The 24,118-nt window shown below is 39.5% G+C and overlaps 2 protein-coding genes across 4 annotated transcripts; both read left to right on the top strand.

Moving 5' to 3' along the window:
• The first annotated feature begins 354 nt into the window (after nucleotides 1–354).
• Nucleotides 355–8,573, top strand: mdc1 (mediator of DNA damage checkpoint 1). 2 transcript variants are annotated; one of them, XM_051865033.1, is made up of 10 exons: nucleotides 355–463; nucleotides 893–1,040; nucleotides 1,153–1,734; nucleotides 1,822–1,906; nucleotides 2,103–3,322; nucleotides 3,861–6,973; nucleotides 7,058–7,240; nucleotides 7,623–7,748; nucleotides 7,841–7,951; nucleotides 8,041–8,573. In XM_051865033.1, exons 2-10 carry the CDS (start codon nucleotides 905–907, stop codon nucleotides 8,248–8,250), a joined length of 5,766 nt encoding a protein of 1,921 aa, XP_051720993.1. In that variant the 5' UTR covers nucleotides 355–463; nucleotides 893–904; the 3' UTR covers nucleotides 8,251–8,573. The 2 variants fall into 2 exon arrangements, with proteins under 2 accessions (XP_051720993.1, XP_051720994.1); XM_051865034.1 differs by lacking the exon at nucleotides 355–463 and having other exon boundaries at nucleotides 3,861–4,265; nucleotides 4,359–6,973.
• Nucleotides 8,574–8,710: 137 nt separating this feature from the next.
• si:dkeyp-77h1.4 (protein diaphanous homolog 1) lies at nucleotides 8,711–23,787 on the top strand. Of its 2 annotated transcripts, none has more exons than XM_051865036.1 (9): nucleotides 8,711–8,960; nucleotides 12,057–12,109; nucleotides 13,579–13,599; nucleotides 13,731–14,003; nucleotides 15,842–16,138; nucleotides 17,127–17,414; nucleotides 17,508–17,686; nucleotides 18,074–18,175; nucleotides 18,313–23,787. In XM_051865036.1, the coding sequence occupies exons 2-9, from the start codon at nucleotides 12,064–12,066 to the stop codon at nucleotides 19,240–19,242; spliced, it is 2,136 nt and encodes a 711-aa protein (XP_051720996.1). In that variant the 5' UTR covers nucleotides 8,711–8,960; nucleotides 12,057–12,063; the 3' UTR covers nucleotides 19,243–23,787. The 2 variants fall into 2 exon arrangements, with proteins under 2 accessions (XP_051720996.1, XP_051720997.1); XM_051865037.1 differs by having other exon boundaries at nucleotides 8,711–8,976.
• The last annotated feature ends 331 nt before the right edge of the window (nucleotides 23,788–24,118 follow it).

The raw sequence follows: 24,118 nt of genomic DNA, 5'->3' as shown, positions 1-24,118 counted from the left end.
GGAAAAGGTACAGCATTTCCTCTCTGTCTTCTATAAAACTTACTAACATCAACCTAAAACACAGGAATAAAGGCTATTATACTGCCTGCTAGTAGCCTACTGAACAATAGTGCCTGACTACATGGAAAATATGTATTCTTAATTTTAATTATATAAATTAACCTTGAATACTCGCGAGGTTCAGACAGAAAAAAAGTAAGAAATATCTAAATTATTGCTTCTAAAAAAATCCTAACGGAGGAAAACAATTTCAAACACGCCCCCTCTGCAGAGAGCGCGGAAAACTTTGGCCAAAGGCCACAGCTATTTCTCAAATGGCCAATCAAGCCGCAGTGACGCATTTTCACCCAATCAGTGTAGGCTCAGTCTCTGACTGACAGCTTGACTAGCGAATCAGTAGTCTTCGTTTAAAGGGCGGGACTTAGTTTTCAGGAAATGGTTTCCAAGTGTTCTGCATGGTAAGGTAAGCGCATATTTTTATTAAATGCAGTAGCTCATGCACGATATACTAGCACAAACGTAAACAATGCTCATATCTTGCATGTTTACCTTTGCATTATGAAGGGAAGCATTATTTCTGATTAAATTTTCTTGAGAAGTAGTGCATACATTTCTCTAGCCAATTAACACTGCTTCAAGTGTGGCGCTTAGGAAAACTTATTCGATTACGAAATGAAAAGTGATAAGTGTCCTAATATCATGCCAAATGTGTTAAGTAAACTTTTGTCACACATATACATCGCCACTTATCAGAAAAATGAGAATGATGATATTAGCAATGTTGTTTATGTGTGTAATGCATACATTCGGGCTTAAAAACATCTTTATTTACATTGTGAATGGTATCCGTGACAACCATATTTCTGTTGTAACATCACTATTGATCTTTTAGCCAGAGAGGAAGATGGATGCCACTCAGCAGATTGAGGATCCATTCTCTGAAGAAGAAGATCAGGAAGAGGAGAAGAAAGAAGGAGGACCAGAAAGAGAACAGTTGGCAACACTGAAAGTGTTTAAAAATGACCACATACCAGAGGCAGGTGAGACAATCAAGCTGACTACTTTATGTGATATTGTATAACTAATATTTCCTGAACGTTATTGAAATTTTAACATTAATTTTTCTTTTTCTCTCTTTACACTTTCAATCAGAATTCCCTCTCTACGTCGGAGACAATGTTTTGGGTCGTGATCCTGCTGTCTGTTCTGTTCTGCTTCCGGCTCGATCTGTGTCCGGTCGGCATGCTGTCATCTCCATCTCAGTGATCCGCTCAAGCAGCAGCTGCTCTGGTAACGGTGCTGCTGTGGAAGCACTTTTATGGGACATGGGCAGTTTGAATGGAACTAGAAAAGGCAGATTCAAGCTGACGCCTCAGGTACGATATGCTTTGACCGAGGGAGAGAGTGTGGTGATCGCTGACGTGCCATGTCAGTACATTGGTCTGAACATCTCAAACAGAGATACACACAAAACTCCAGAGAAAGAAGTGTCCAAAAAGGAAAAAAAGGAAGGTTCGCCACTATCGAGCAGTGACTCAAAGTTGAGGAAAGGTGTGCGGAATGGGTTGAATGAGAAAGAGAGGAGTGCCTTTCCCCCTGTGCCTTTATGGAGCTCTGAGGATGAAGAACCCAAAATGTGTTCACCACAGCCAGCTAACAAACAGCCTGAGATCACCCTGGTGCCTGAGTCAGACTCAGATGGAGAGAGTGCTACGGATGAGAGGAAAGATTTTGGTAAGTACATTGAAACACAAAGAAATATTACTGAAAAGATATGGTAAGACGTTATTTTCATGCTTTTTTTTCTCTCTTTTGCTATAGTTTCAGACTCAGCATCCTCCTCTCATCTGTGTAGTTCCACAAATTCATCATTCCTGACCCCTGCAAAAAAAGTAATTCCAGAGAGGTAGATTGAATGTTTCTTGAATTTTTTTTCCCTCCAAACTTTCTCCAAACTAGTTAAAAAAATTACTTAACTTGATTACATAATGTTGATGTGTACAGCTCTACAAATACCCTTAGTTTTCTTGTGCTTAAAATAAACCAATAAATACTAAAACTTAATAAAATAAACCCCATTTTCTTTTCTTTTTTTCTCTCAGTGAGGATGAGAGCTCCATCACTCCATCTTCAGCCTCAATGGACCGGTTCAGACTGAGGGAAACCTCCGGTGAACCGTGTTCAAACTCATCTAAGCCTGGCCTGCTAGCTCTCAACTTGGAAAGTGACACTGATTTTGAGGAAGCAGACATGGAGAAAAGCAAGACTGAACCAGAGGTCCAGCCTAAATTATCTGCAAAGGTGGAACCAGTACCTTCAGCTGAATTTAATATGGACAGTGATACTGATGTTGAGGGAGAGGAGCCGGAGACAAGTAAGGCTGAACCAGAGGCTCAGGAAGCAGTAACTCTAGAGAAATCTATATCTTCAGTTGGTCTTCATATGGACAGTGATACTGATGTTGAAGAAGAGGAAGAAAAAAGCAAAACTGAACCAGAGGCGCAGATAGAACAAGCTCCAAAGGTGGGACCAGTAGCTTCAGCTGAATTTCATATGGACAGTGATACTGATGTTGAGGAAGAGGAGCCAGTGGCAATTAAGGCTAAACCAGAGGCTCAAAATGCGGTAACTCTTGATAAATCTGTATCCTCAGTTGGACATCATATGGACAGTGATACTGATGTTGAAGAAAAGGAAGAGGAAAGCAAGACTGAAGCAAAGGCTCATACTGAAGAAGCTCCAAAGGTGAAATCAGTACCTACAGCCGATCTTCAAATGGACAGTGATACTGATGTGGAGGAGAATGAGGCTCCTATAACTGAAAATATCTCCGAAAAGAAAGCAGAAGTTTTAGCAGTTACTGAAAGCACTTCATCCGCACCACCACATACAGAATTCAACATGGACAGTGACACTGATGTTGAAGATGACAATCCCATAAAGGTTTCCATGGTGACAGAGGTTTCACATCCCATTGGAGAGGGAAGTGATGTCAGACCTACATCAACTCCAGGGTCAGAGCTCCACATGGACAGCGACACAGATGTAGATGAAGAAAATGAGGACAAGGAGAAGGTGAAGGCCAGAGATTTTCTGTCAAACAGTGAAACAGACGATGAGGATCCTTTTAAACCTGTACTAGACAAAGCTGTGAAGGTTGCAGAGAGTCCCAAGGCTTCTGTGGGTGGCAAAGCAGAGCAGTCAAAAGAGAGTACCCATAAAAAACAAGACCATCATTCTCAAGCAAAGACTTGTCTTGAGGAACCAACCCAAGCTTTTGGTCACTTTGAAGACTGGGACCTGCCGTCCACACAAGCATACGGTAACCATCCCATTCAGTTTTTGCCTATTAATCTCATTCTTTTTTTTATTATTGTATTCACAAAACAGTAAATGCATAAAATTGACAAATTTTTAAGTTAACTGTAAAACTGCTACTAATGGTGCATTTTTTTGTATTTTTTGTATTTTCTTAATGTCTTGGAGACTGTCATTAGGAATATTAGTAGTAGAGTTAAACTCAATCATCAGCAATTGTAGCACAATATTAATTAACACCCATGACATCAGTCAAAAAACATTTTAAAAAATCATGACAACACAAGACAACATAGTACAAGTTTTAACAGAAGAGTGAATGAAAATTACATTACAATTTCAACAATTTTACATTCTACAAAAATTGGCTTTAATCACTTCCATTGTAAGTGCCTCACGTAACCCAGCTTTTTGCTTTTTTGCTTTCTTTTCAGTTGAATGAGTCAAAATATTTTTTGTGGTAATTAATATTATACCACAAATGTGATCAGTTGAGGTTAACTTATATTAAACCCATACATTGTCTTTAATGTGAAATCCAGGAGCTGTTGGGGCCAGTGCTAAGTTCAAGCCAAAGCAGCTTGATCTTGAGGCTACGCAGGCATATGGAACAGAGACAGACAGAGAGGAAGAACCGGAGGAGCAACTGAGCCATACCCAACCCTACTCCAACCTCTCCACTGCTGAAACTCAGCTCATTCCTGTAGCAAAGACTTATGATTATGATGATGATGAGGAGGAAGATGAAGAACCACCCAATGACTCTCACCTTTCCACAGCAGACACTGTAATCATCGCCAGCACCCCAAGACGAGAAGAGCAGACACAGCCCTTCTCTCTCTTCACAGCCCAAATGCAACACATCTGGGAGGGAGAAGACAAAGAGTTTTATCAGAGTGAGCCCACCCAGCTCATGGAGGCAGACACCATCAATGAAACGCAAGAAGGTGAGGAGGAGAACATGAAACGAGGTAGGAGAATCCATGGTGGAGGAAAAGTACACAAAGGTAAAAACTCCAGCTCTTATCTTGTCATTGCAGAAACTCAGCCCATGTGTGAGGAAGAAGAAGCAACAGATGCCGATCTGAGTAGGGACAGCTTTCAGAAACCAAGTACCAGACAACAGGCCGAAAAATATGATTCTGCGCATCTTGATGAAAACAACTCTAGCTCCCATGTCATCATAGCTGAAACACAACCAATGAGTGGTGATGAAGCACCACCAGATCAGGACAATGTGGTCAGCAGTATTCATACAGAAAAACCTACCAGGTCCATTATCACCATCGCTGAAACGCAACCAATGTTTGAGGAAGACCAAGCACCAGAGGATGATCTGAACGAGGTCAGCAGAAGACAGACCGACAAAGGCGACCCCATACAACAAACTGAAAAAGCCTCCACTTCCAATCTTGCCATCCCTGAAACACATGTTGGTGAAGATGATGAGGGACAGGAGAAAGAGCTTAGCAGCAAGATGCCTAGCAGAAGATCACGCCGGGGTAGACCAAAAAAAGAAAAGGAAGCCCCACAACCTGCTGAGGATGTTGTCCATCACACTATCACAGAAACGCAACTAATGTGTGAGGAGGAACAAGCACTGGATGAAGATATGAAGAGTGAGATCAACACAGGGGTACCAAGTACAGGGCAACAAACAGATGAATTCAGATCTCCAGAGCTTGCTGAAACAGACTTGAAATCCCGTGTCACTATCGCTGAAACGCAGTGTGTTTCAGAGGAGGCACCATGTGATGATCTGACTAATGCAGTTAGCACCAGCCAGATAGATGAACACAGCTCCACAGAACTCCCAAAACCCTCCAGCTCCCATTTCATTATAGCTGAAACACAGCCTATGCATGAGGAAGATGAAGGACAGGAGGATTACCTCAGCAGTAAAACATCAAGCAGAAGATCACGCAGGGGAAAACCAAAGAAAGACGAGGTTCCACAAACTTCTGAGGTTGCTGTTCATCACACTATCACAGAAACCCAACCAGTTCCTGAGGAAGTGATTGAAAGAGATGAAGATCTGAGCAGTGGAGTCAAATCCAGGAGATCCCGCAGAGGAAGACCGATAAAAGAGGACAGCATTCCACAACCTGCTGAAGCTGCCATCACTTCCCTTTCCACTAGCACAGAAACACAGCCTGTTTGTGAGGATGGAACTGGAAGGGATGAAGATCTGAATATCATCATATCCAAAAGACCTCGCAGAGGAAGAAAAAAAGATGAAAGTGAACCTGCACCGTCTGTTGGACCAAACTCTGATGTCATTGTTGTTGAAGCACAGCCCATGTGTGAGGAAAATGCTCAAGAAGAACCTAGTGGCAGAAGTAGCAGGAGACATAGGAAAGACAAGACAGAGGTGGAAAGTGAGACACCTGCACCTGGTAAAGTCCAAGGTAAAACCAGAAAAGGGCAGGAAGGGAAAAGAAAGAGGGGGAAAGCATTGTCTGAGGATGAGGGAGAGAGTGAAGAGGAAAAAACCACGAGGAGAGGAGCCAGAAGAACAGGTATGAAACAGAAGTGTAGTGAAAAGGAAGAAGAGGAGAGGAATGCCCAAGCAGAGAAAGAGAGGATGGAGAAAGAGCTCCAAGAACAGGAGGAGCGAGAGAGGATAGAAAAGAAGAGACTGGAGCATGAGAGAAAGGAACAAGAAGAGAGAGAGAGGGCTGAAACCGTAATGAGACAAAAACTGGAAAGAGAGCAGAAGGAATTAGAGGAAAAAGAACGACTGAAAAGGGAAGAAGAGGAAAAAATGAGAAAAGAAAATGAGAGAATACAGAGGGAAAAAGATCGTTTAGAAAGAGAAGAGAAAGAAAGGTTGGAGAGAGAGAGTAGAGAACGAGAAGAACAAAGACAAAAAGAAGAGGAAAGAATTCAAATGGAGAAGGAACAAAAAGAGAAGGAAAGATTGGCGGCAGAGAGAGAAAGGTTAGAAAAGGAGAAACAAGAAAATGAGGAGCTTCAGATGAGAGCAAAAGGAGAAAAAGAGACCAAAAAGAATGAGCAATTGGAGAAGGACAAAACAGAATTGGAAACTCCACTTGTTCCTCCAGCCAGGCGAACACGACGTTGTTCAAGCTCATCTATGAACTCGGATCAATCTGTATCCTCTCAACAGGAGCCATCCATTCAGAGGGGCCGAGGGCGAGGCAGGGGACGGGGCAGAGGAAGACAGACAACTAATGAGCAACCAATCAGTGCTAGACAGTCTAGCCGGAGAGGACTAGCTATTGCAGTCGAAGACACAGAGCAGGACCCCAATTCAACAACCCGTTCCCGATCCCGCTCCAGTTCTAGAAGTTCTGAGAGATCTGCTAATAGTGTTGTAACGTCGAATCAAGGGACGAGAGGAAGAGGCAGAGGCAGGAAGAGTGTTAAACTACCAGAACCGCAGGAAGTTTCCCAAGCTAAAACTTCCGGAAAAGGCAGGGGAAGAGGAGGCAGGCTTTCTGGTGTGGAGAATGTAAATGCCGGAATGACCAATGAGCGTGAACAAGATGCAGAGAGAGTAGATGACACTGCTGTACCCCAAACCAACAGCAGAGGTCGCAAGAGAGCAGCCAACACTAGCACATCCACAGAAGAGGCTCCATCACCCACACCCAAGACTCCAAGGCGCTCTGTGTCCAGTCAGGCGCACAAGGTCACACGCACCCTAAGATACAGACATTTACTAGCAAGTTTTATCACTTTGTGGATGACACCAGTCTGTCCTTTTCTCTTTTAGGTGTTATTCACTGGGTTGACGGATGAGGATGGAGAAAGAGCGGTCTCCCGTTTGGGTGGAAGTCTGGCAAGAGGGGTGAACGATATGACTCACCTGGTGACTGATAAGGCAAGACGCACTGTGAAGTTTTTGTGCGCTGTTGCCAGAGGGGTGCCGATCGTGACTCCTGATTGGCTAAAGAAGGTGAGGGAGTGATTATTACAAAAATGTTCCTGATTCAAACCAAGCCAAACCTAAAAGCCACAATCCTTATTTGACTTTTCTTCTATAAAATGCAAATATTTGGTTGATTTATCTTTTTAAATGCATTATCAGCACACACATTGAAAATGGTTCTGTTTTGAATTTTGGGTGACGATATACAAAGAACAACAACAACAGTGCCATAGACAATCTCTGTTGGTAATGCTTTAGTAACCCTACCCATTCAACACACATACACTACTATCTCAGTGTTTCAAAGGCTGCATTTATTCCATCAAAAACACTGTAATATTATGAAATATTATACCAGCTTTGTAAAATTTGAATTTTAGCATGATAACATCCTCTCTTTCTCCCCCAGTGTGGAAAAGCTGGCCATTTTCTTTCTGCTGATGAATATATATTGAAAGACGTTGAGCAGGAGAAGAAGTTTAGTTTCAGCCTACAGAAGGCACTGCAAACTGCTCAAAGTCAACCTCTTTTAAAGGTATTAGTCCCTCACAAGCACTTCCGCCTTTGTGTATCAATCCCAAAGTATACTATTTCCATCACATATATGCTCTAATTTTGCTTTCATAGGGTTATGAGATTCACGTAACCCCATCTGTGATGCCAGAACCATCTCAAATGAAAGAAATCATCACCTGCTGTGGTGCACGTTTCCTCCCTAAAATGCCCTCAGCTCACAAGGTACCCAGAACCAATGCATATATTCTCTTATTTTAATACACATATTACATATTCCCATATTTTATTGCGGTTTCTCCTTCTCTACTCAGGAGCACACTGTGGTGGTGTCATGTGAACAGGACAGGGCGCTTTGTCAGAAGGCAGTGAATATGTCATTGCCCGTGGTCAGCACAGAGTTCCTATTGACTGGCATTCTGCAGCAGAGAGTTGACCTGCAGGCCTATTCTCTCACTTCCTCTCTCGACACATCCAATCAGCCTGCAGCCCCCAAAGCCGCTGCCAAGGGCCGTAGGAAGTAGTGACAATGACATAGGAAAGGACTTTCCTTGTAATACATTTGTGCCAGTCGAAGACAGAATCTGATTTATGCACGGACGTTTAAGTTCAGATTGCATAAGATGAATATGTGACACATAACATCCCAGTTTCATGTAGACAGAAATTAATTAGATGAGATGCTGCTAGGCTTGTAACCACACACCCACCGATTCCTGTGAATGTGAGAGATGGAGAGAGTGTGAGGTGGCTGTCAATGAATGATGAGTGTGTTAGTGAAGGGGGAATTAGCTCCTCTCATTTTTTAACGTATTACTTCAATAAACACTTTCAGAGCCAAAATAAAGATATATTGTGGATTTTTGCCTTTTGGTATTTAAAAACTTGATAGTTTGTAACAAAATGCAGATAAAAAAAACTTCAAAATGATGTAGTGGACATTTTTATTCATAAGGGCGTTGGTCTCAGTGATGGATCGATCTGAAGAACACCTTAAAGACCTTCACGTCGGTTCTGCAAAGGTTGGCTGAGTGTGTTCGGATCCGTTGACACGCCCATAAGGGGTTGAAGCGCCGGGCTTTACCGACCGCACTCGAGACGCGGCGAGATACTGGACGGATTCCTGAGGTGCATCTTAGTCCTTAAGTGATTTTCGAGGTGGAAAGGAAGCAGAAAGGGACGAATAACGGAATTTCACACCTTTACAGTCTGTCATTTGAGGAGCATATTGGAGGTGAGCGGTGAACACGGTAAGGGAGAATATAAATTTTGCGGCGGAGATGTCATAAGCGGGCAACTGGGTTTGGGATGCAGGAATTGAAGGGTTAAATTCTGCAGTTTCTGCTTCGTCTGGTACTTTTCCGATTGGATAAAGTTGCTGTTGAAACGCGAATACAATAAGACTTCAGATGTTTATTTAGAGGTTTAGAAGAGCATTTAGGCTTGTTGAAGAGATTTACGCTCGGTTCTGCATAGCATCACATTAAATGCCCCGTCAGCTCGCGAGCGCAGGTTAAGCGTCCTGTATTAACAAATCAAATGTTTCCATTAAAATATGCTTTGAGATGAAATTACAGGAAAATTAAGATGATGAAAGCAAATATGATAATTTGACCTATTTGTCAAGATTAGCTCGAAAAATGTCAGTTTTATAATAACATTAAAAATCTAGATTTTATATCAGTCTTATTTTATGCTAATTTTGCCGGTTGACTACTGCGGCTCAATTTACGGTTCATTTCGTCGTCTGTGCACCGTAATAACCCGAACATGTGTGGGCGATCTTTCTCATCGTGTGACCGAGAGAAAATTTGTTTGACTGGCAAATAGTTTTATGATTGGGAGGGGAAAAGATCATTTGAAGGTTTTCCTCCGAAATAGAGGAGAGATGCGAGCGCGCGCGCGCTCCAGGGCAAGTCAAAGCTACCGCCGCCCCCGCTGCTCTTAACACATACGGACTGTGTCTCAAAACCTATTCAGATGCTTATCTACACGACATATTTTTAACCATAATGCTGCCCCAAAATGGTGCCTAGGTAGGCAGCTTACTAGGTTGTGAGACACAGCCATGATCTCATCGCCTTTCATGTCATACATCAGACCCTTTTAACTACAGTATAGTCTTTTGAATTAATCGTCTGCTTCAAGGCTTTAAAATACATTATGATCCCTTAGATACAGTAGTATAGTCATATTAGTCTGAATGGAATGGTCTGGAAGTAATTTCCAGATGCCCAGTCCTGGTCTCTTAGGAGATGACCTGCTTCTAACGTCAATAACCAGAATTTGCTTCCAAGTAGAGATACAGCACCTTTCCAAAGGTTTAGCTTGATTTCCCTGAGCTCCTATTCATCTTTTATTTCCCTGGTTTGCACGGCCTGCTTCTGGTATAATTTACCAATTTATAATATTGTAGTTAATATAGGCTATCTGCAGCAGGTTGATTTGAGCATCTATTCATCATTTGCGTTGCACTCAGGAGAACAGCATCTTATGTTGTAGCTACATAAGCACCCGGTCTGCATTTCTGCCTCCATGTTGCCCATGTTTTATGTATGCTGTCTTATAGGAGAGGCACTGTGAGGTTGATGTAAGAGGTGTCATACTGAGAGAGAGAGTGAGAGAGAGAGAGAGAGAGAGATGTGAAAGCATGTAAGTGGACCAGATGGCACTTTGTCCATATAAAACTAAAATAGTGCTGACGCATTTATACATCAGCACATGTGTCTCATTGTCCAGAGATGGAAAAAGAAAAATACTTACTCATTTGCTGCTGTTTTTCTATTTTTGCGGCTGAATGACAATAAAATGTTAACATGCAACATTTGAGCGTCTGAGCAGAAGTCTGTTACGAAATCACTGAATGGCCTAAATGCACGTCTGCTGTTGTGGATGCTTGCCTTGCTGTCTAATGTCTGGCCTGGCAAAGGTTTTCTTAGGATTCTTGCGATGTCATTATGTGTGAAGTGCTGGCTTATTTCAGACTGTAATGAATGTGTTTGTCCTGATATTTCCACAACACAGATCATCGTGTATAATTTCTATATGATACCACCTGTCATAAAATAAACATAATTTAAGTATTATATTAAGAATAAAGTACAGTTTGTGAAAAAAATATGGATTTCCACAGTCATTGGAAAATCTGAAAATATCAGGGAATGTTAACATTTTGATATCCAGGCCTGTAAATGTCATGGAAATTAAATACATTAATTAATTATCTTTAACATGTTTATTTAAAATTATCTTTTACTTAAAAAATATTTAATGAATATGAATCTGTTCATTCCAAGCATAGGTACCAGACAAAGAAATGAAAAAACATCTAAGAATATATATAATATAAGCCTGCATGGAATCTGCTCTGAAAAGAAAGTTCTGGATTTTTTTCTGCAGAGTTGAAACACCTGTTATTCACTTTTAAACATCAATCACCTCTTGTGTGCTGGTTTATTAAATATTTTACTTATGTTTTTAGCGTCCAATAAGTGCCTACTCCTTTGTTTAACACATATTACCATATTTAAATCCTCTTAAATCAGCACAGAAAATGCAGAAAAGTCGTGTAAAAATCATAGAAATTCTTTGGGATGTAAAAATGCTAACAAATCAAAACATCCCAACATGGAAAACAAGATTTTTGTAGAACAAACCATTCTAACAGATAGATTCAGTCTGATTTAATTTCCTCCCACATTTTTAATGTCTTCAGTCATTAAATGTCCTGATTATGGAGATAATGATCCACCCAAATGATGTCATGTTTCTCGTTCCATGTGCATTTATACAGACACAAACTCACAGACAGCACTGTATCTAAAGCATCATTTCTCATGAAAGTGCTTGACCAAGGTAATTTATTGGTGAATCTCAATAAATTGACTATTCTTTTTATTCATTATAAATCCCCTCTGAGATACCAGATCAATGTCAGTTAGAAAAGTCAAGCCAATAAACCCACAATTACTGACACGTCCAAATAATTCTTTAAAGAGGCTCATTTGTCAACACAGCCCTTTTAGATCCATGGCCTGATGATCTACGTCAGAGCCCATAAAAGCTGAAAAACATAAATGTCTGTCTAACATTAACATAAACTGATTTGTTTTATAGTTACACCCTATATTTACAAGTACACATCGAAGCACTCAATCGACCTGTGTCCGTTTGCCAACACTGCCATTTTGATCACTGTTGTTCTGTTCTCTAGCAGGAATGTGAAAGCAATTGAGCAATGTACCATAAAACTTATACAATTACAACGTCATTGTTTGTAATTTAAATCCTCTTTGAATGTAAATGTATTTTTATCTGTAAATGTTTTCAGAGCCAATATGCAGAATCTGAGACTGCTCATCTTAAGCGTGCTGTTCCACTCAGGTAAGAAAGAGTCCTTTTGAGTGGTTGATGTTCTGTATCATTATTATCACCACACAAGTGTTGTTTCTTGTGTGGAAATGTTAAGGACAGTGGCTCTGACATGCTAATAGCTATTGTAGTTCTTTAATTACAGTCCTGATCCACAATGCATCTTCTCTAAGTGCTGTAATGTTCTCACAAATGGCGATGGAGTACCGAATGTGCCAGCTTGCAAGGACTGTATACTGTACAAACACAGCTTTTAGTTATATAATGAATATCTGACCCCACATGACCAGTAATATTAAATGTGTTATATAATTGATGTATATTAGCATATTTTCCATAACAAAGTGGGTAGTTTTCATACTACTATGTACTGGGTCATTCCGTCAACTAAACCAGAGGTCCCTGGCTAAAATTTTTGATTTCGAAATAGATAAATAAAGAAGAAAGCAAAATATTAAATGTCACAGATGTATATTTACTGAGTAATCCACTATTTTGTAGAGGGGGGTCAAAATGACCATTTTCACCTGAGATTTGGAGCCAATTTACAGGGGTGTAAAAATGACTTTAGAAAGATGGCAGCATCATTATTTTATTTTTACACAGAGATTGGTAAGTCAGTTAGTAAAATATGTTGACTTTAGCAATCTTTGTTGCATTATATGCCAATGGTGACAGTTCAAAAAGCAGTTCTAGTGTTTTTGCCCGCAGTTTGCATGCCTGTAACTCAAGAAGTATTAAATATATTATAATATGCTTTTAGATTCTGGTAGTCAAAAAACTTTTCTTTTGGTATCTTAATATTTAAGGCCCAATATGGTACATTTCCAGAGATATGAGGATTTCAATGTGGCTCCATCAGAAAATTGTTAAATTGTACACATTTTTAGTGGTCAAAAACCAAATGCGGGTCACTATGCATACAGCTAATACTTTTTTCTTTTAAACTTTTTTCTTTTGACTTATGTTTGTCTTTCTTCAGAAAAATATTAACAAAATCAATAATTTGAGACAGGGAAGTTTCTGAAATTTGGTTGATTTGACATAAAATGACATGGAATATCAATCCAAAACTCAGAGCTAAAACTAGTAGTAAATTAGCGCTTGTGCTTTGATGATGAAATGATCAGATGTGCACTTTACCTAAATGACATTTCTCCACAAAAAAAATATGATTTAAATATTTTCCAATAATCTTAAAAAAATGTGTTTTCATATGAATTGTCATATTAATGAATTAAAAATATGTCAGACAGTATGACATGCTATATGGCAGATATTTAATATTCCATAGTTGTTTTCTTAATTCTTTTATTTGACGTCCAAATACAAAAGAAAAAAAATGTAATTAAAATGAATATTGCATAAATTGAAAGTACATTCTCAGTTTCTGTAGGATTTGACTAGTTGATGTCACGTTATGCTGCTAATGAGTGTGTTTGTTAATCTAAACACTGGTGCTTTTCTTTTAAAATTTTTAGCATTCTCTGCAACTCTGAAAGGTAAAGCAAACACAACAAGTCACTTTTTTTATTATTTGAATGATTTATTAATAATAATAATAATAATAATAATAAAACAGTTTTAACAGTGTAGCACAATAAAATGTCTCTCTCTTTTGTGTTCCTTGTAGCCCAAGAACTGTCCCAGACATTGTTTTTTGGGGAAGACTTCCACATCCCCATGCCAGCAGGTAATGCTGAAGTGTTGTTCAGGCCTTCGATTGTTCCAGGACGTGAGAAGTCGCTGATGAGTTCTGGGAAAGTGGTTGATCTTCGTGCCAAACTCAACATTGCTTTGACCCACCTGATCTTGGAGAATGTTGGAGAAAGTGATGAAGGAGTCTACACCATCAAATCTGACCAAAGCGCAGAGGATATTACACGCATCACACTCTATGTTAGAGGTACTGCATCATTTTCATCGCATAATACCAAAAAATTGTTCGCACACTTTGAAAAGCAGCTTGTACGCTAAATTGGATGCACACATTCACACTAGAATAGCTCTGAGTGACTTCCATTATTATAGCAAGTCATGTGGTGAACAGTAAGGGAGGTTTAATGACCTCCTGCAGTAATTGTAGATCTGTCAAGGCACACTGGTTGCCTTCCGTTCTTCGCTACCTAAAGATCCTTCTTTCTCTCTACCCAGCTATCTGTTTCTCCCATTATTAGTGGTGCTGGCTGACATTTTCCATGAATGCTGTACAAAATATGGCCTTTTTTTCTTTAAACAATTAGTCAGAGTAAGAAAGTGCTCAGGGAGGTCAAACTGAGCTGTTAATGTGAGCTGTTTTATTTTCTATTCATTTTCATTATGTAACACGTCTACATTTTCTAATGAACATTAAATAAACAAAAAATGTAATCATAAAAATAAAAACAGTACTGAAAATACTGCTAAATAATAAATAAATAAAATGCAAGTTTGCACTTACTGCTTATTGTATAATTGTTTCTTACAATAACTTGAGTAACAGGACTGAAGGTTCAACACATACAGTCAACAGGAATTGAGAAAGTGGAATGAAATTATTCGTTCCACACCCGTAAGACCTTCGTTCATCTTCAGAACACAAATTATGATATTTTTGATAAAATCCAATGGCTCAGTGAGGCCTGCATTGACATCAAGATAATGAACACTTTCAATGCCCAGAAAGCTACTAAAGATATATTTAAAACAGTTCATGTGACTACAGTGGTTCAACCTTAATGTTATAAAGCGACAAGAATACTTCTTGTGCGCCAAAAACAATAATTTATTCAACAATATCTAGTGATGGGCGATTTCACAACACTGCTTCATGAAGCTTCAAAGATTTACGAATCTTTTGTTTCGAATCAGTGGTTCAGAGCGAGTATCAAACTGCCAAAGTCACGTAAACAAGGCTTCGTTACGTCATAAGTGTTTCGAAATTTCAATGGTTCACCACTGGGGGGCGTGACTTTGGCAGTTTGATACACGCTCTGAACCACTGATTCGAAACAAAAGATTCGTAAAGCTACGAAGCTTCATGAAGCAGTATTTTGAAATCTCCCATCATTAGATATTGTTGAATAAAGTCGTTATTTTGTTTTTTTGGCGCACAAAAAATATTCTCGTTGCTTCATAACATTAAGGTTGAACCACTGTAGTCACATGAACCGTTTTAAATACGTCTTTAGTAGCTTTCTGGGCATCTGAAAGTGTTAATTATCTTGATGTCAATGGAGGCCTCACTGAGCCATCAGATTTTATCAAAAATATCTTAAATTGTGTTCCTAAGATGAACGAAGCTCTTACGGGTGTGGATCGATATGAAGGTGAGTAATTAATGACAGAATTTTCATTTTTGGGTGAACTAACCCTTTAACAGCGTATTGCACCAACTGTGGATTTGTAAATTTAATAATTAAAATGTGTATTACTACAATGAATTGAATGTTGATTCAATTAGACAATATCAAAATGATGTATGATTTTGTTGGATACAGTTGAGAACATCTAATGGTCTACTACTGTCTGTTCCCTATAAAGTGTATATAAGGACATAATATGCACTTTATACGGAACAGACATTTGATCTGTTTAGTAATTTTTTATGCTAGTTTAATATTTTGACAGATAATAGCTTATCTAATAGTTCTTACAACACACATTTTTAACATGCAATTCTAATGCGTGGCCAGCACAGCTTCTTCAGATAATTTGTCAAAATCTCATGGATTTCTGTCTTTTCTTTCTCTCTTACTTTTCCAGATTGCTCTAGTGAGCTCATTGTTAAGTATGGTTCAGATTTTCACGTTTCGCTCAATGATATCTCAGAGTCGGTGGGTGTGGGCTTTCGTCACAGCTCAGTGGAGGCTAATCAGACTTCACTACCGGCTGTGGAACTGCTGAAAGTTGATGGAACATCCATGGAGAACTACCAAGAGCGCATCGAGATCACTCCTCAAAAGTTCACTCTGCGTGCTGTTACAGGGGCTGATGAAGGCAGTTACACCTTCACCGACTCCAGTGGGAAAGTCAAGAAGAAGATCTGCCTGAATGTTAAAGGTGAGAGCAGGAAGCACATTTTCAAGGGTTAATGACACAACAATCCTGACCTTCTAAATGAAGCAAGTACAGCATTTGAGATAAAATAATAATATATGAGTAGCTATGGAAAACATTTTGAGGGAGAAATGAAATAGGATAATAAAGTCTGCCAGTCCTTAAAATAAATAATCCTAAAATAAACACTGAGAAGGTGAATAAGACCACAAGGCCTTGTATCATCCTGAAGGGATTTATTTTGCACTAATGCCCGAATAGCTGTTCATTTTACCGCACATTACATGGCTATAAATAAATGGAAATATTGATTTGTGGTAAAACTAGTTGATTATGAGAAAAGAAAGAGGCCACAGAGTGATATGAGATATATAAAACTAGTGCAGAAGATTGTTTGCGGGGGACAATGGTCAAATAAACAGTTTAGCGGTCATTATACAAAAACTGCAACTGACCAATCAGAATCAAGTATCCTGAGAGGCAAAGATAAAAAGGTGTGAAATATAAGACTGGAGGTTGTTTTTATGGAATATACACTGCTAATAAATAGAGCTTCCAAAAGGCAATTTTCACAGTGATGCTATAGAAGAACCATTTTTCCCTTAAAAAACAGTGTTTCTTTGTGTAAATAACATTTTAATAATCTAAAGAATATTTTCCACTATAAATAACCTTTCTTCATGGAACCATTGATGACAATAAATAACCTTTATGTTTAAGAGTGTTGAGAACTCTTCAGGTACGTCATAAAACAAAACAAAACGGAAAGCATAGTAGGGAAAACACAAAGACAGGAAGAGAGACAGATGGAATAGAGTCTGTCATTCCCTGCCTGCAGCATTTATTCCCTAAAAAATTTATGCTTTCTGCTCCCTACTGATTCTTTTTCTTCTTTCTTCACTCTCCTGACATCATCTTAGGAAATAGCTGAACACCTAAGCTTCAGTAACAGCTTTCTTTCTTTCTGTTCTTCTTTTTTTCTTTCTTCCAGCACATCAGATATTTGTAACCCTTTTATACGGTAGCACTCTGAAAATAAACCTGCACTTAAATAGCTCCTTAGCTCGCCTGCTGTACACCCCTAAGTCTGATAACCACAAGTATTTGATTATGGAGAGCGGACAGATCAACCTGCCTCCTAACCTGGATCTGGAAGGTCGCCTCTCTTTGGAGGATTCTATGTGTCTTCTGACAGATGTGAAGGCCAGTGATGCTGGAGTTTTCAGTGTGACTGACCTTCAGGGATTCCTGGTGTCTGATGTTCACCTGGAGATAGAAGGTGAGGAGATGCAAGATGACAAAGGGAAATCAAAAGAACAGTTCATTTAATTTTCATGCTTTGCACTTAATGGTATATCTCTTTCTCTCTCAGCATACAAGCTTCCTAAACTCTACATTGCCATCATCGCTTTGGTAGCATTATTGGTGTTGCTGCTTTTGGTGTGCTTGGTGTCATGTTTGGTGAAGATACGCAAACGTGCAGCAAAAGCCAGAGCCATTGAGGAGAAAGCCCAGAATGCAGGGAAAGTGGAGGGTGATACCTTCAGAAAGGTATTTACCACCTACTGTATGTAAGCACCAAGGACAAAAAATAAAAACAATCAAATATAGAAGTAAAAAATAAGTATTTGGACTTAGGTCACACAGATATAGTAATGTTATTGCATTAGATGCAAAATATCAAACCAAGTGGCAATTCCAAACAAATGAGGCTTTGACCAACCAATGAAAAGCTTAAAGAGATTGTTTGGGGAAAACTTTGCAATTCCATTTGCAAGTGTCACAAAAAAGGACACACCTAATCTTTGGGGGAAAAAATGTATATGCTTTATGTTTTACATTCTCATTTCATGTCTTCTACAACATTAAAAAGTAATAAGAAAAAGGGTTGGTCTTTCTGCATTGTATATTATAAGCCCTTTGCTCATATTTCTACAGGTTGTGAAAGAAGCCTGTACCCGTCAGAATGAGGAAGCCCCGGCCCTGTCACAGAAAGAAGACATCACTGAGAAATCACAGAGCACAGAGGTCAGCATTAAGGTGAGCACCAGGAAGCTGAAAGACATTTTATCATTAGATCTATCTTTATGTCTAAACCCCAAGCATTTGCTCAGTATAAAATGCTGAATTATGTTTAATGTTGTTGAAATGCTCTAAGTTCTGAGTATGTTCCTCAGGGTTTGGAGGTGTCTACTAAAGAGCCAAGCCTACAAGAGAGGAACATGGAGACCAGTGACTCTGGAGTGGGCTTTAATACCACTGGGCTCCCACTTGACAGTGACACTGATGCCCCAACAATAGCCTTAGCAGATTCTGATGTATTGAGTACCTCTGCTGCTCCTGACGTCAAAGCCATTCCCAACCAAGTTCCAGAGCCAAAGACGGCCCCCTCACCTCTAAAACCAGCACCAACTTCAGATCTAAAACCAGCACCTGTGACCAAGTCGACGGCTCCTCCACCACCTTCTCCTGAACCCAAACCACCAGTAACACCAACACCTGAATCCAAACCTGCTGCTACACCTGAACCAAAAGTGACCATCTCACCACCACCTGAAACAAAACCAACCTTAAGCCCATCGCCAGAACCCAAACAACCCGTGACACCTGATCCGAAACCAATAAGTCCAGCACCTGAGGCTGATGTTAAACCAATTCCAAGTCCAACCCCTGAATCTCCAAAAGCTTCATTGCCAACTCCTGATGAGAAACCAGCCGTTACTCCAGATGCCAAACCAGCAGTTTCACCTACTCCTGAACCCACACCAGCTAAAGTTGGCACCCCTGAACAGAAACCCACCTTAAGCCCCACACCTGATCTCAAGACCCCGGATCCTAAACCGGTTTCTCCAATCTCTGAGCCTAAGCCACCAGTCTCACCGATTCTCGACTCGAAACCAACTACAAATGGTACTCCTGAATCCAAGGAGCCAAGTGCACCTTTATCTCCTGGCCTGGATGCGAAGGGCACTACTCCTCCTAAAACCCCCGAATCTGGGAAAAGCTCAGTCAAAACTCCTGAGCTCATCTCCAGTGGAGGTCTAGACTCGGCTTCTCCCAATGACAGTGCACCACCTTCAAGCACTGATGGAGCTGCCACCAACTGAGATTAAAACCGTAGCCTCGTTCCTGCCTCCTCCTATATTAACCACCACAGACAATCTAGACACTTGACTTAACAAAGAAGAGCTAAGTGACTTCCTAAGGGGGTGGGTTCCTCAGTCTTTTGAGTCTCACTTTTAATACAATTAACATGCATCAATGGAAAGATCCACTGTAAATTCACTCAGTTTACTAATATTTAATCAGCCCATAAAAGGGTTCGAATACAGAGATGAAGCACTTCAGACCTTCGACTGATTTGACACAGAATGAGGGAGGCCATCTGGGGTATTCCAAGAAAGTGTACAAAGACAAATCTTCCATCACAGAAATAATACATCACTGCATGAAGATAATGAGAAAATAAATTCTATTATCGGTTCCGTAATCCAAGATTACCGTGGTTGAATTTGGAGAAAGGCACACAAGAGCATGGGACATTAATCATTTTAATTCTTTACAAGATCATTTCTGCTCCATTTTGACAAGTCGGAGAATCTAAATTGCAATATTGATACTGAGAAAGCGGCAAGCCAACCTTCTGCTGTCTGAGGACTGGAAAAATGGAAAAATCATGTCACTTCGACGCATGCAAGTCAACATGTCATTTTGACAAAGGGGATGAACGAGGAAACTACTGAAGTGAAGTGCAAAGCCAAACAAAGAAAAACCATTTGACCAAAAAAAAAAAATTATAATAATAATCACAAACCTTCATAGACTAATCTGTGACTCTGTGCCTGGAGGACATTTTTGTGAATCTTCTTCTATCAGTCTAACCTAAGACACTAGTCTCATAGATGTTCTTGTCCAGAGATGTGACAGTGCACATTTCCCATTCATCCAGTAACAAAAAAATTGCTGTTGAAGTCTCTCTCAGTTACTTCCATAAGCAAGAACTGTTAAAAATATCACTTGTGACAATGGTTGAAGGCAACAGGACATGCAAACAGGTACAAGTTCTTTGAGTGAGTCATGTTGTAATTGTTAGATCTCAATAGTGACGCTGTTTCCATCATTAGCAAGTGTTCTGGAGTATTGTGCTAAAAATGAATTGACCCTACTAATAGTGCCATTTTAGCATGTGGTTTCCACACCTGAAAAATATGCACTGAGCGTAGATCCCCATCTTGCTGCCTGGAACTGAGTGCTCGGTTGTGGAGGATGCAGCAGACTACTGCAATATGCCATACTTTTACTGGCACCTTACAGCATTACTCCCACACTGTGATCCAAACACTTGAATTGGCTAAAAAGTGTTTGATAACACGCCATTCATGATCATTAATGATCATTGTTTGATGAATTACTCCCATGATCGAAAATGTATTGAAAATGTACCCAAACATCTCATTAAATTAAATTCTGTTTACCGCCCACTTTCCACAGAAGATAATAGCGCTGACTCTGAATCTATAATGATCCTAATTTACATAAAAAGGAGGCTTGTTTGTGCTGAAAGAATGACGGTGATTGCGGGTGGTTGGTGAATAAGAGCAGAAGTGGCGCAAGCAGTGAATTAGCCCAAGAACATCTGGTATGGTTAAATCTGCTGATTCTTGGTTGCTTGAGGAGCAAGTGGACATGGTTTATAGGAAGATTTGGATCGTTACTTCTGTGTGTTGCTTCTGGTTAATCTACAATGTTCCACAAATAATTTGGGATTTATAGTCATATATAGTTGAAAGAAAATCTCACGTATCAGTTTACATATATTCCAGGTGCCTCCGGTGGAGCCTGAACACCACTGCCTGTTAATGTTGTATGCGTCCAGGAACCTGCTCCTACCACACTATCTGTGGGAGCTGATGTTAAATCGCAGTGAGTAGCGGATGGTAGCTAACTCGATATGTGTTTTAAGAACTTGAAGCATGGGCAGATTTGACAGACTGGAGGTTTGTGGGTAGATTTTCTAACGTAACATTATCACTACCTCACAGTTAAGCCTGACTAATCTACTAAACCACTAACTAAACAACATTGTAACGTATGTCGACATTAAAAAAAAAAAAAGAGTGATGTTGTTATTTTGGCAAAGCACAAGGTTTGAAATACAATCAAAGGTTTACAAATCTCAATCAGATATTTGGCAATGCCTTCTCCACAAATCTCTGAAAATGGCCTTGTTCCTTCTCAGCCGTCAACAGCTGTTTTAATATCAGTGCAAGAAAATGACACTTGAAACCCATATAGTCTTAGTGTCACATCTCATAATGTAAATATCACAAACCCTTGATATCATAACCCTATGTGCACTGTAGTATTCAAAATGATATATACCCTGACAAAACAACCAAAAATGAATATATAGTAAGTGAATCTGATTTAGAATGGATTATGAGCACATCTAAACCATGTTTTGTGATGTTAAAGATGCACTCAGTAATTTTTGTTTGTTGCAATAGCTGACAGTGTTCTTGGACTTACACTGACACCTGGTGGTGTGGAGGCAGAGTAATGAAAAAACAAAAGTTTTAGGTTACCCATACCACTAACAGAAGTGCTCTGTTTGCAGTCAGCCTTGATTAATTTATACAATGATTAAACTTGTCTGTTAATAGGTGGGCGTCTGAGATAAAATGAGTAGTATTTGGCTAGTTATGCGATTTTTAACATGGCAGCACCCATGAGGCGACCCACTCCATGTAAAATTAAACTCAAAACTACTATTAATTCTTTTTAATGCGCCAATATTAGTCCACATTAAAAGTTAACCTCCTCACTTTGTTTGGAGAGAGAAAGAGAGCCGGTATTGAAGTAAGAACATCTAAGCAATATAAAGAATGTGCAGATACACACACAATCGTGTACACATGCATAATAACTTGTTTTCAATTGTGTATTGTGAGGTTCTGTAGTTTGGTCTACACTTTCCAGATTCTTTCTCACAACCATTCACAGACAGCCATAACAGGGTTTTTTATCATATTTTATGAACATAGTATAGCACAGCTCCCATCAGCTAAGCTCATTGGCTGTTAAACATCACATCTGATCTCCAGCAAATGATGTTACAGTTACGTGCATCCCGGTAATACACATCACACAGGTTTCCAGGCAAAATCAATCTTCTGGTTACTCACTGAATCATCACAGTGTCTAAAGCAGAAGATGACACTTAAGATATTCGATACCCTTCAGGACACTGCCACTGATAATAGTCTTGTATCATGACATGATTACTGTCTGTTTTTGTATTTTGTGTGTTGATGCTTGTGTTGTATGTATGGTATTTATGATGAGAGATTATAGATGTTATTCACCATTGGCAACATCGGGAGGCCTGTATGTGTTTGTACAAGTGCATGTGAGTATGTTTGTGTGTTTCAGTGTGTTAGCAACAATCTCCATTGGATAGCTGTCATTTCAATGCAATTAGCAATGTCCTTTTTCTCCCTGGCTGGCTGGTAATTGCTGTTCCCTTCTAAGTGGTATTAAATTCAGATGCAATTTAAAGAAGTGCACAGTGTGAGATTTATATCAGAATGGACTCGATGCTGTATAGCGGGACCTGACTATATCTGTTTTGATACCAAGATAGCCGTGTACTACAGGTCAATTTGATTTAATTGATGCTCAAGTCTACGCCAACAGAATAGTAATTTAGTTTATATAGTGCTTTACTCTTGTTCAAGGCGCTTTACAAAATACAGACAATAAAGTAACGATGCATCGTCATTGCAGTCTGTCATTGCATGCTATAGAGTTACTCTCCCATAGTGTCTATCTGTGCTAGTGTGGTCATGCATATTTAGGAGGTAGTGTGTAGACGTCTAAAAGAAGTACTCTGATCTTCATGTATTGCACGGCTCTGCAGGTCTCTAATTGGATAGTTCCATTGTGTAAAACATCGCTTACTAGGATGTCATTGAAACTGTTGCATTGTACGTTTCACCCTGTATCTTTCCATTCCATTGGTTAGACCTGATTGGTCGATGACATTCTAAAGGGCATTAAAGGGATAGTTCGCTTGAAAAAGAAAATTCTCTCATTGTTTACTCACCTCATGTTGGTCTAGGCTTTCTTTCAAAATATTTTTTGTCCATACATTTTAATCAATGGAGTCGAGAGGTGTTTTGAACCATTGAATTTAATAATATGGACAAAACAGTATTCTTCAGACTATCTTCTTTTGTGCCCCACAGAATAAAGTCATACAGATTTGGAATGACATGCAGGTGAGTAAACTAAAGAATTTTAATTTTTGGATGAGCTATGCTTTTAAGTAAATACCCAGAATTCAACGGGTGTGAAATTATCTCTTAAGAGTGAGGAAAATAAGTGGTGAGAATGTATAGAGCATGAGAAGTCCAAGTATCCTGTGGTGTTGTGCATTCACCAAGTAAACTCAAAGTGCAGTTTGTGTCCCACAGGTGCATGAGAGGTTTCTGCCTCTCTTTTCCTCTCCTTATTCCACCTGAGTGATGCTCTACATTTTATCAGTCCCCGTTCTTCCTTTTTGCACAAATACAACACATAAACATTTTGTAAAGAAGATATACTTCCTTTATTTCATGCCTAGAAATAATAATAAATGATTTTAAAATGTTTCTCAGAGTCATTGTGTTATTTTTCCTCCTCACATCTGTGATACAGCAGTTATAAAGCCCTGCACACAGCACAACCTGGTATTAAGATGTGTTTTGGTCGATCGAATCACAAGTGGACGATGCTAAATACAGGTGTAAACGGGGTGTAAAATGTTTTGTCCACTTTAGACCACTTCCAGAGGTAGACGAAAACGCTTTTGACCGGATTGCTTTCGTAGTGAAAACGGTCATGTGCTCGAATGTGTTCGAACAGCCGCTAAAGATCGCCTACATTATGGAAAACACGCTAGCCAGACCCGATTTAAACTTTGTCGGCTGAAGACCCAAGTTT

Source organism: Ctenopharyngodon idella, chromosome 16 (assembly GCF_019924925.1).
Source record: "Ctenopharyngodon idella isolate HZGC_01 chromosome 16, HZGC01, whole genome shotgun sequence".
Lineage (NCBI taxonomy): Eukaryota > Metazoa > Chordata > Actinopteri > Cypriniformes > Xenocyprididae > Ctenopharyngodon > Ctenopharyngodon idella.
This window is presented reverse-complemented; position numbering and strand designations above follow the sequence as displayed.

Coding starts and splice junctions, on each gene's coding strand:
- mdc1 (XM_051865033.1), top strand. CDS start 905: ATGGATGCCACTCAGCAGATTGAGGATCCATTCTCTGAAGAAGAAGAT. Junction 3,323..3,860: donor GCCGTCCACACAAGCATACG/GTAACCATCCCA, acceptor TGTGAAATCCAG/GAGCTGTTGGGGCCAGTGCT. Junction 7,749..7,840: donor AAAGTCAACCTCTTTTAAAG/GTATTAGTCCCT, acceptor TTGCTTTCATAG/GGTTATGAGATTCACGTAAC.
- si:dkeyp-77h1.4 (XM_051865036.1), top strand. CDS start 12,064: ATGCAGAATCTGAGACTGCTCATCTTAAGCGTGCTGTTCCACTCAG. Junction 14,004..15,841: donor CATCACACTCTATGTTAGAG/GTACTGCATCAT, acceptor TTACTTTTCCAG/ATTGCTCTAGTGAGCTCATT. Junction 17,687..18,073: donor AGGGTGATACCTTCAGAAAG/GTATTTACCACC, acceptor ATATTTCTACAG/GTTGTGAAAGAAGCCTGTAC.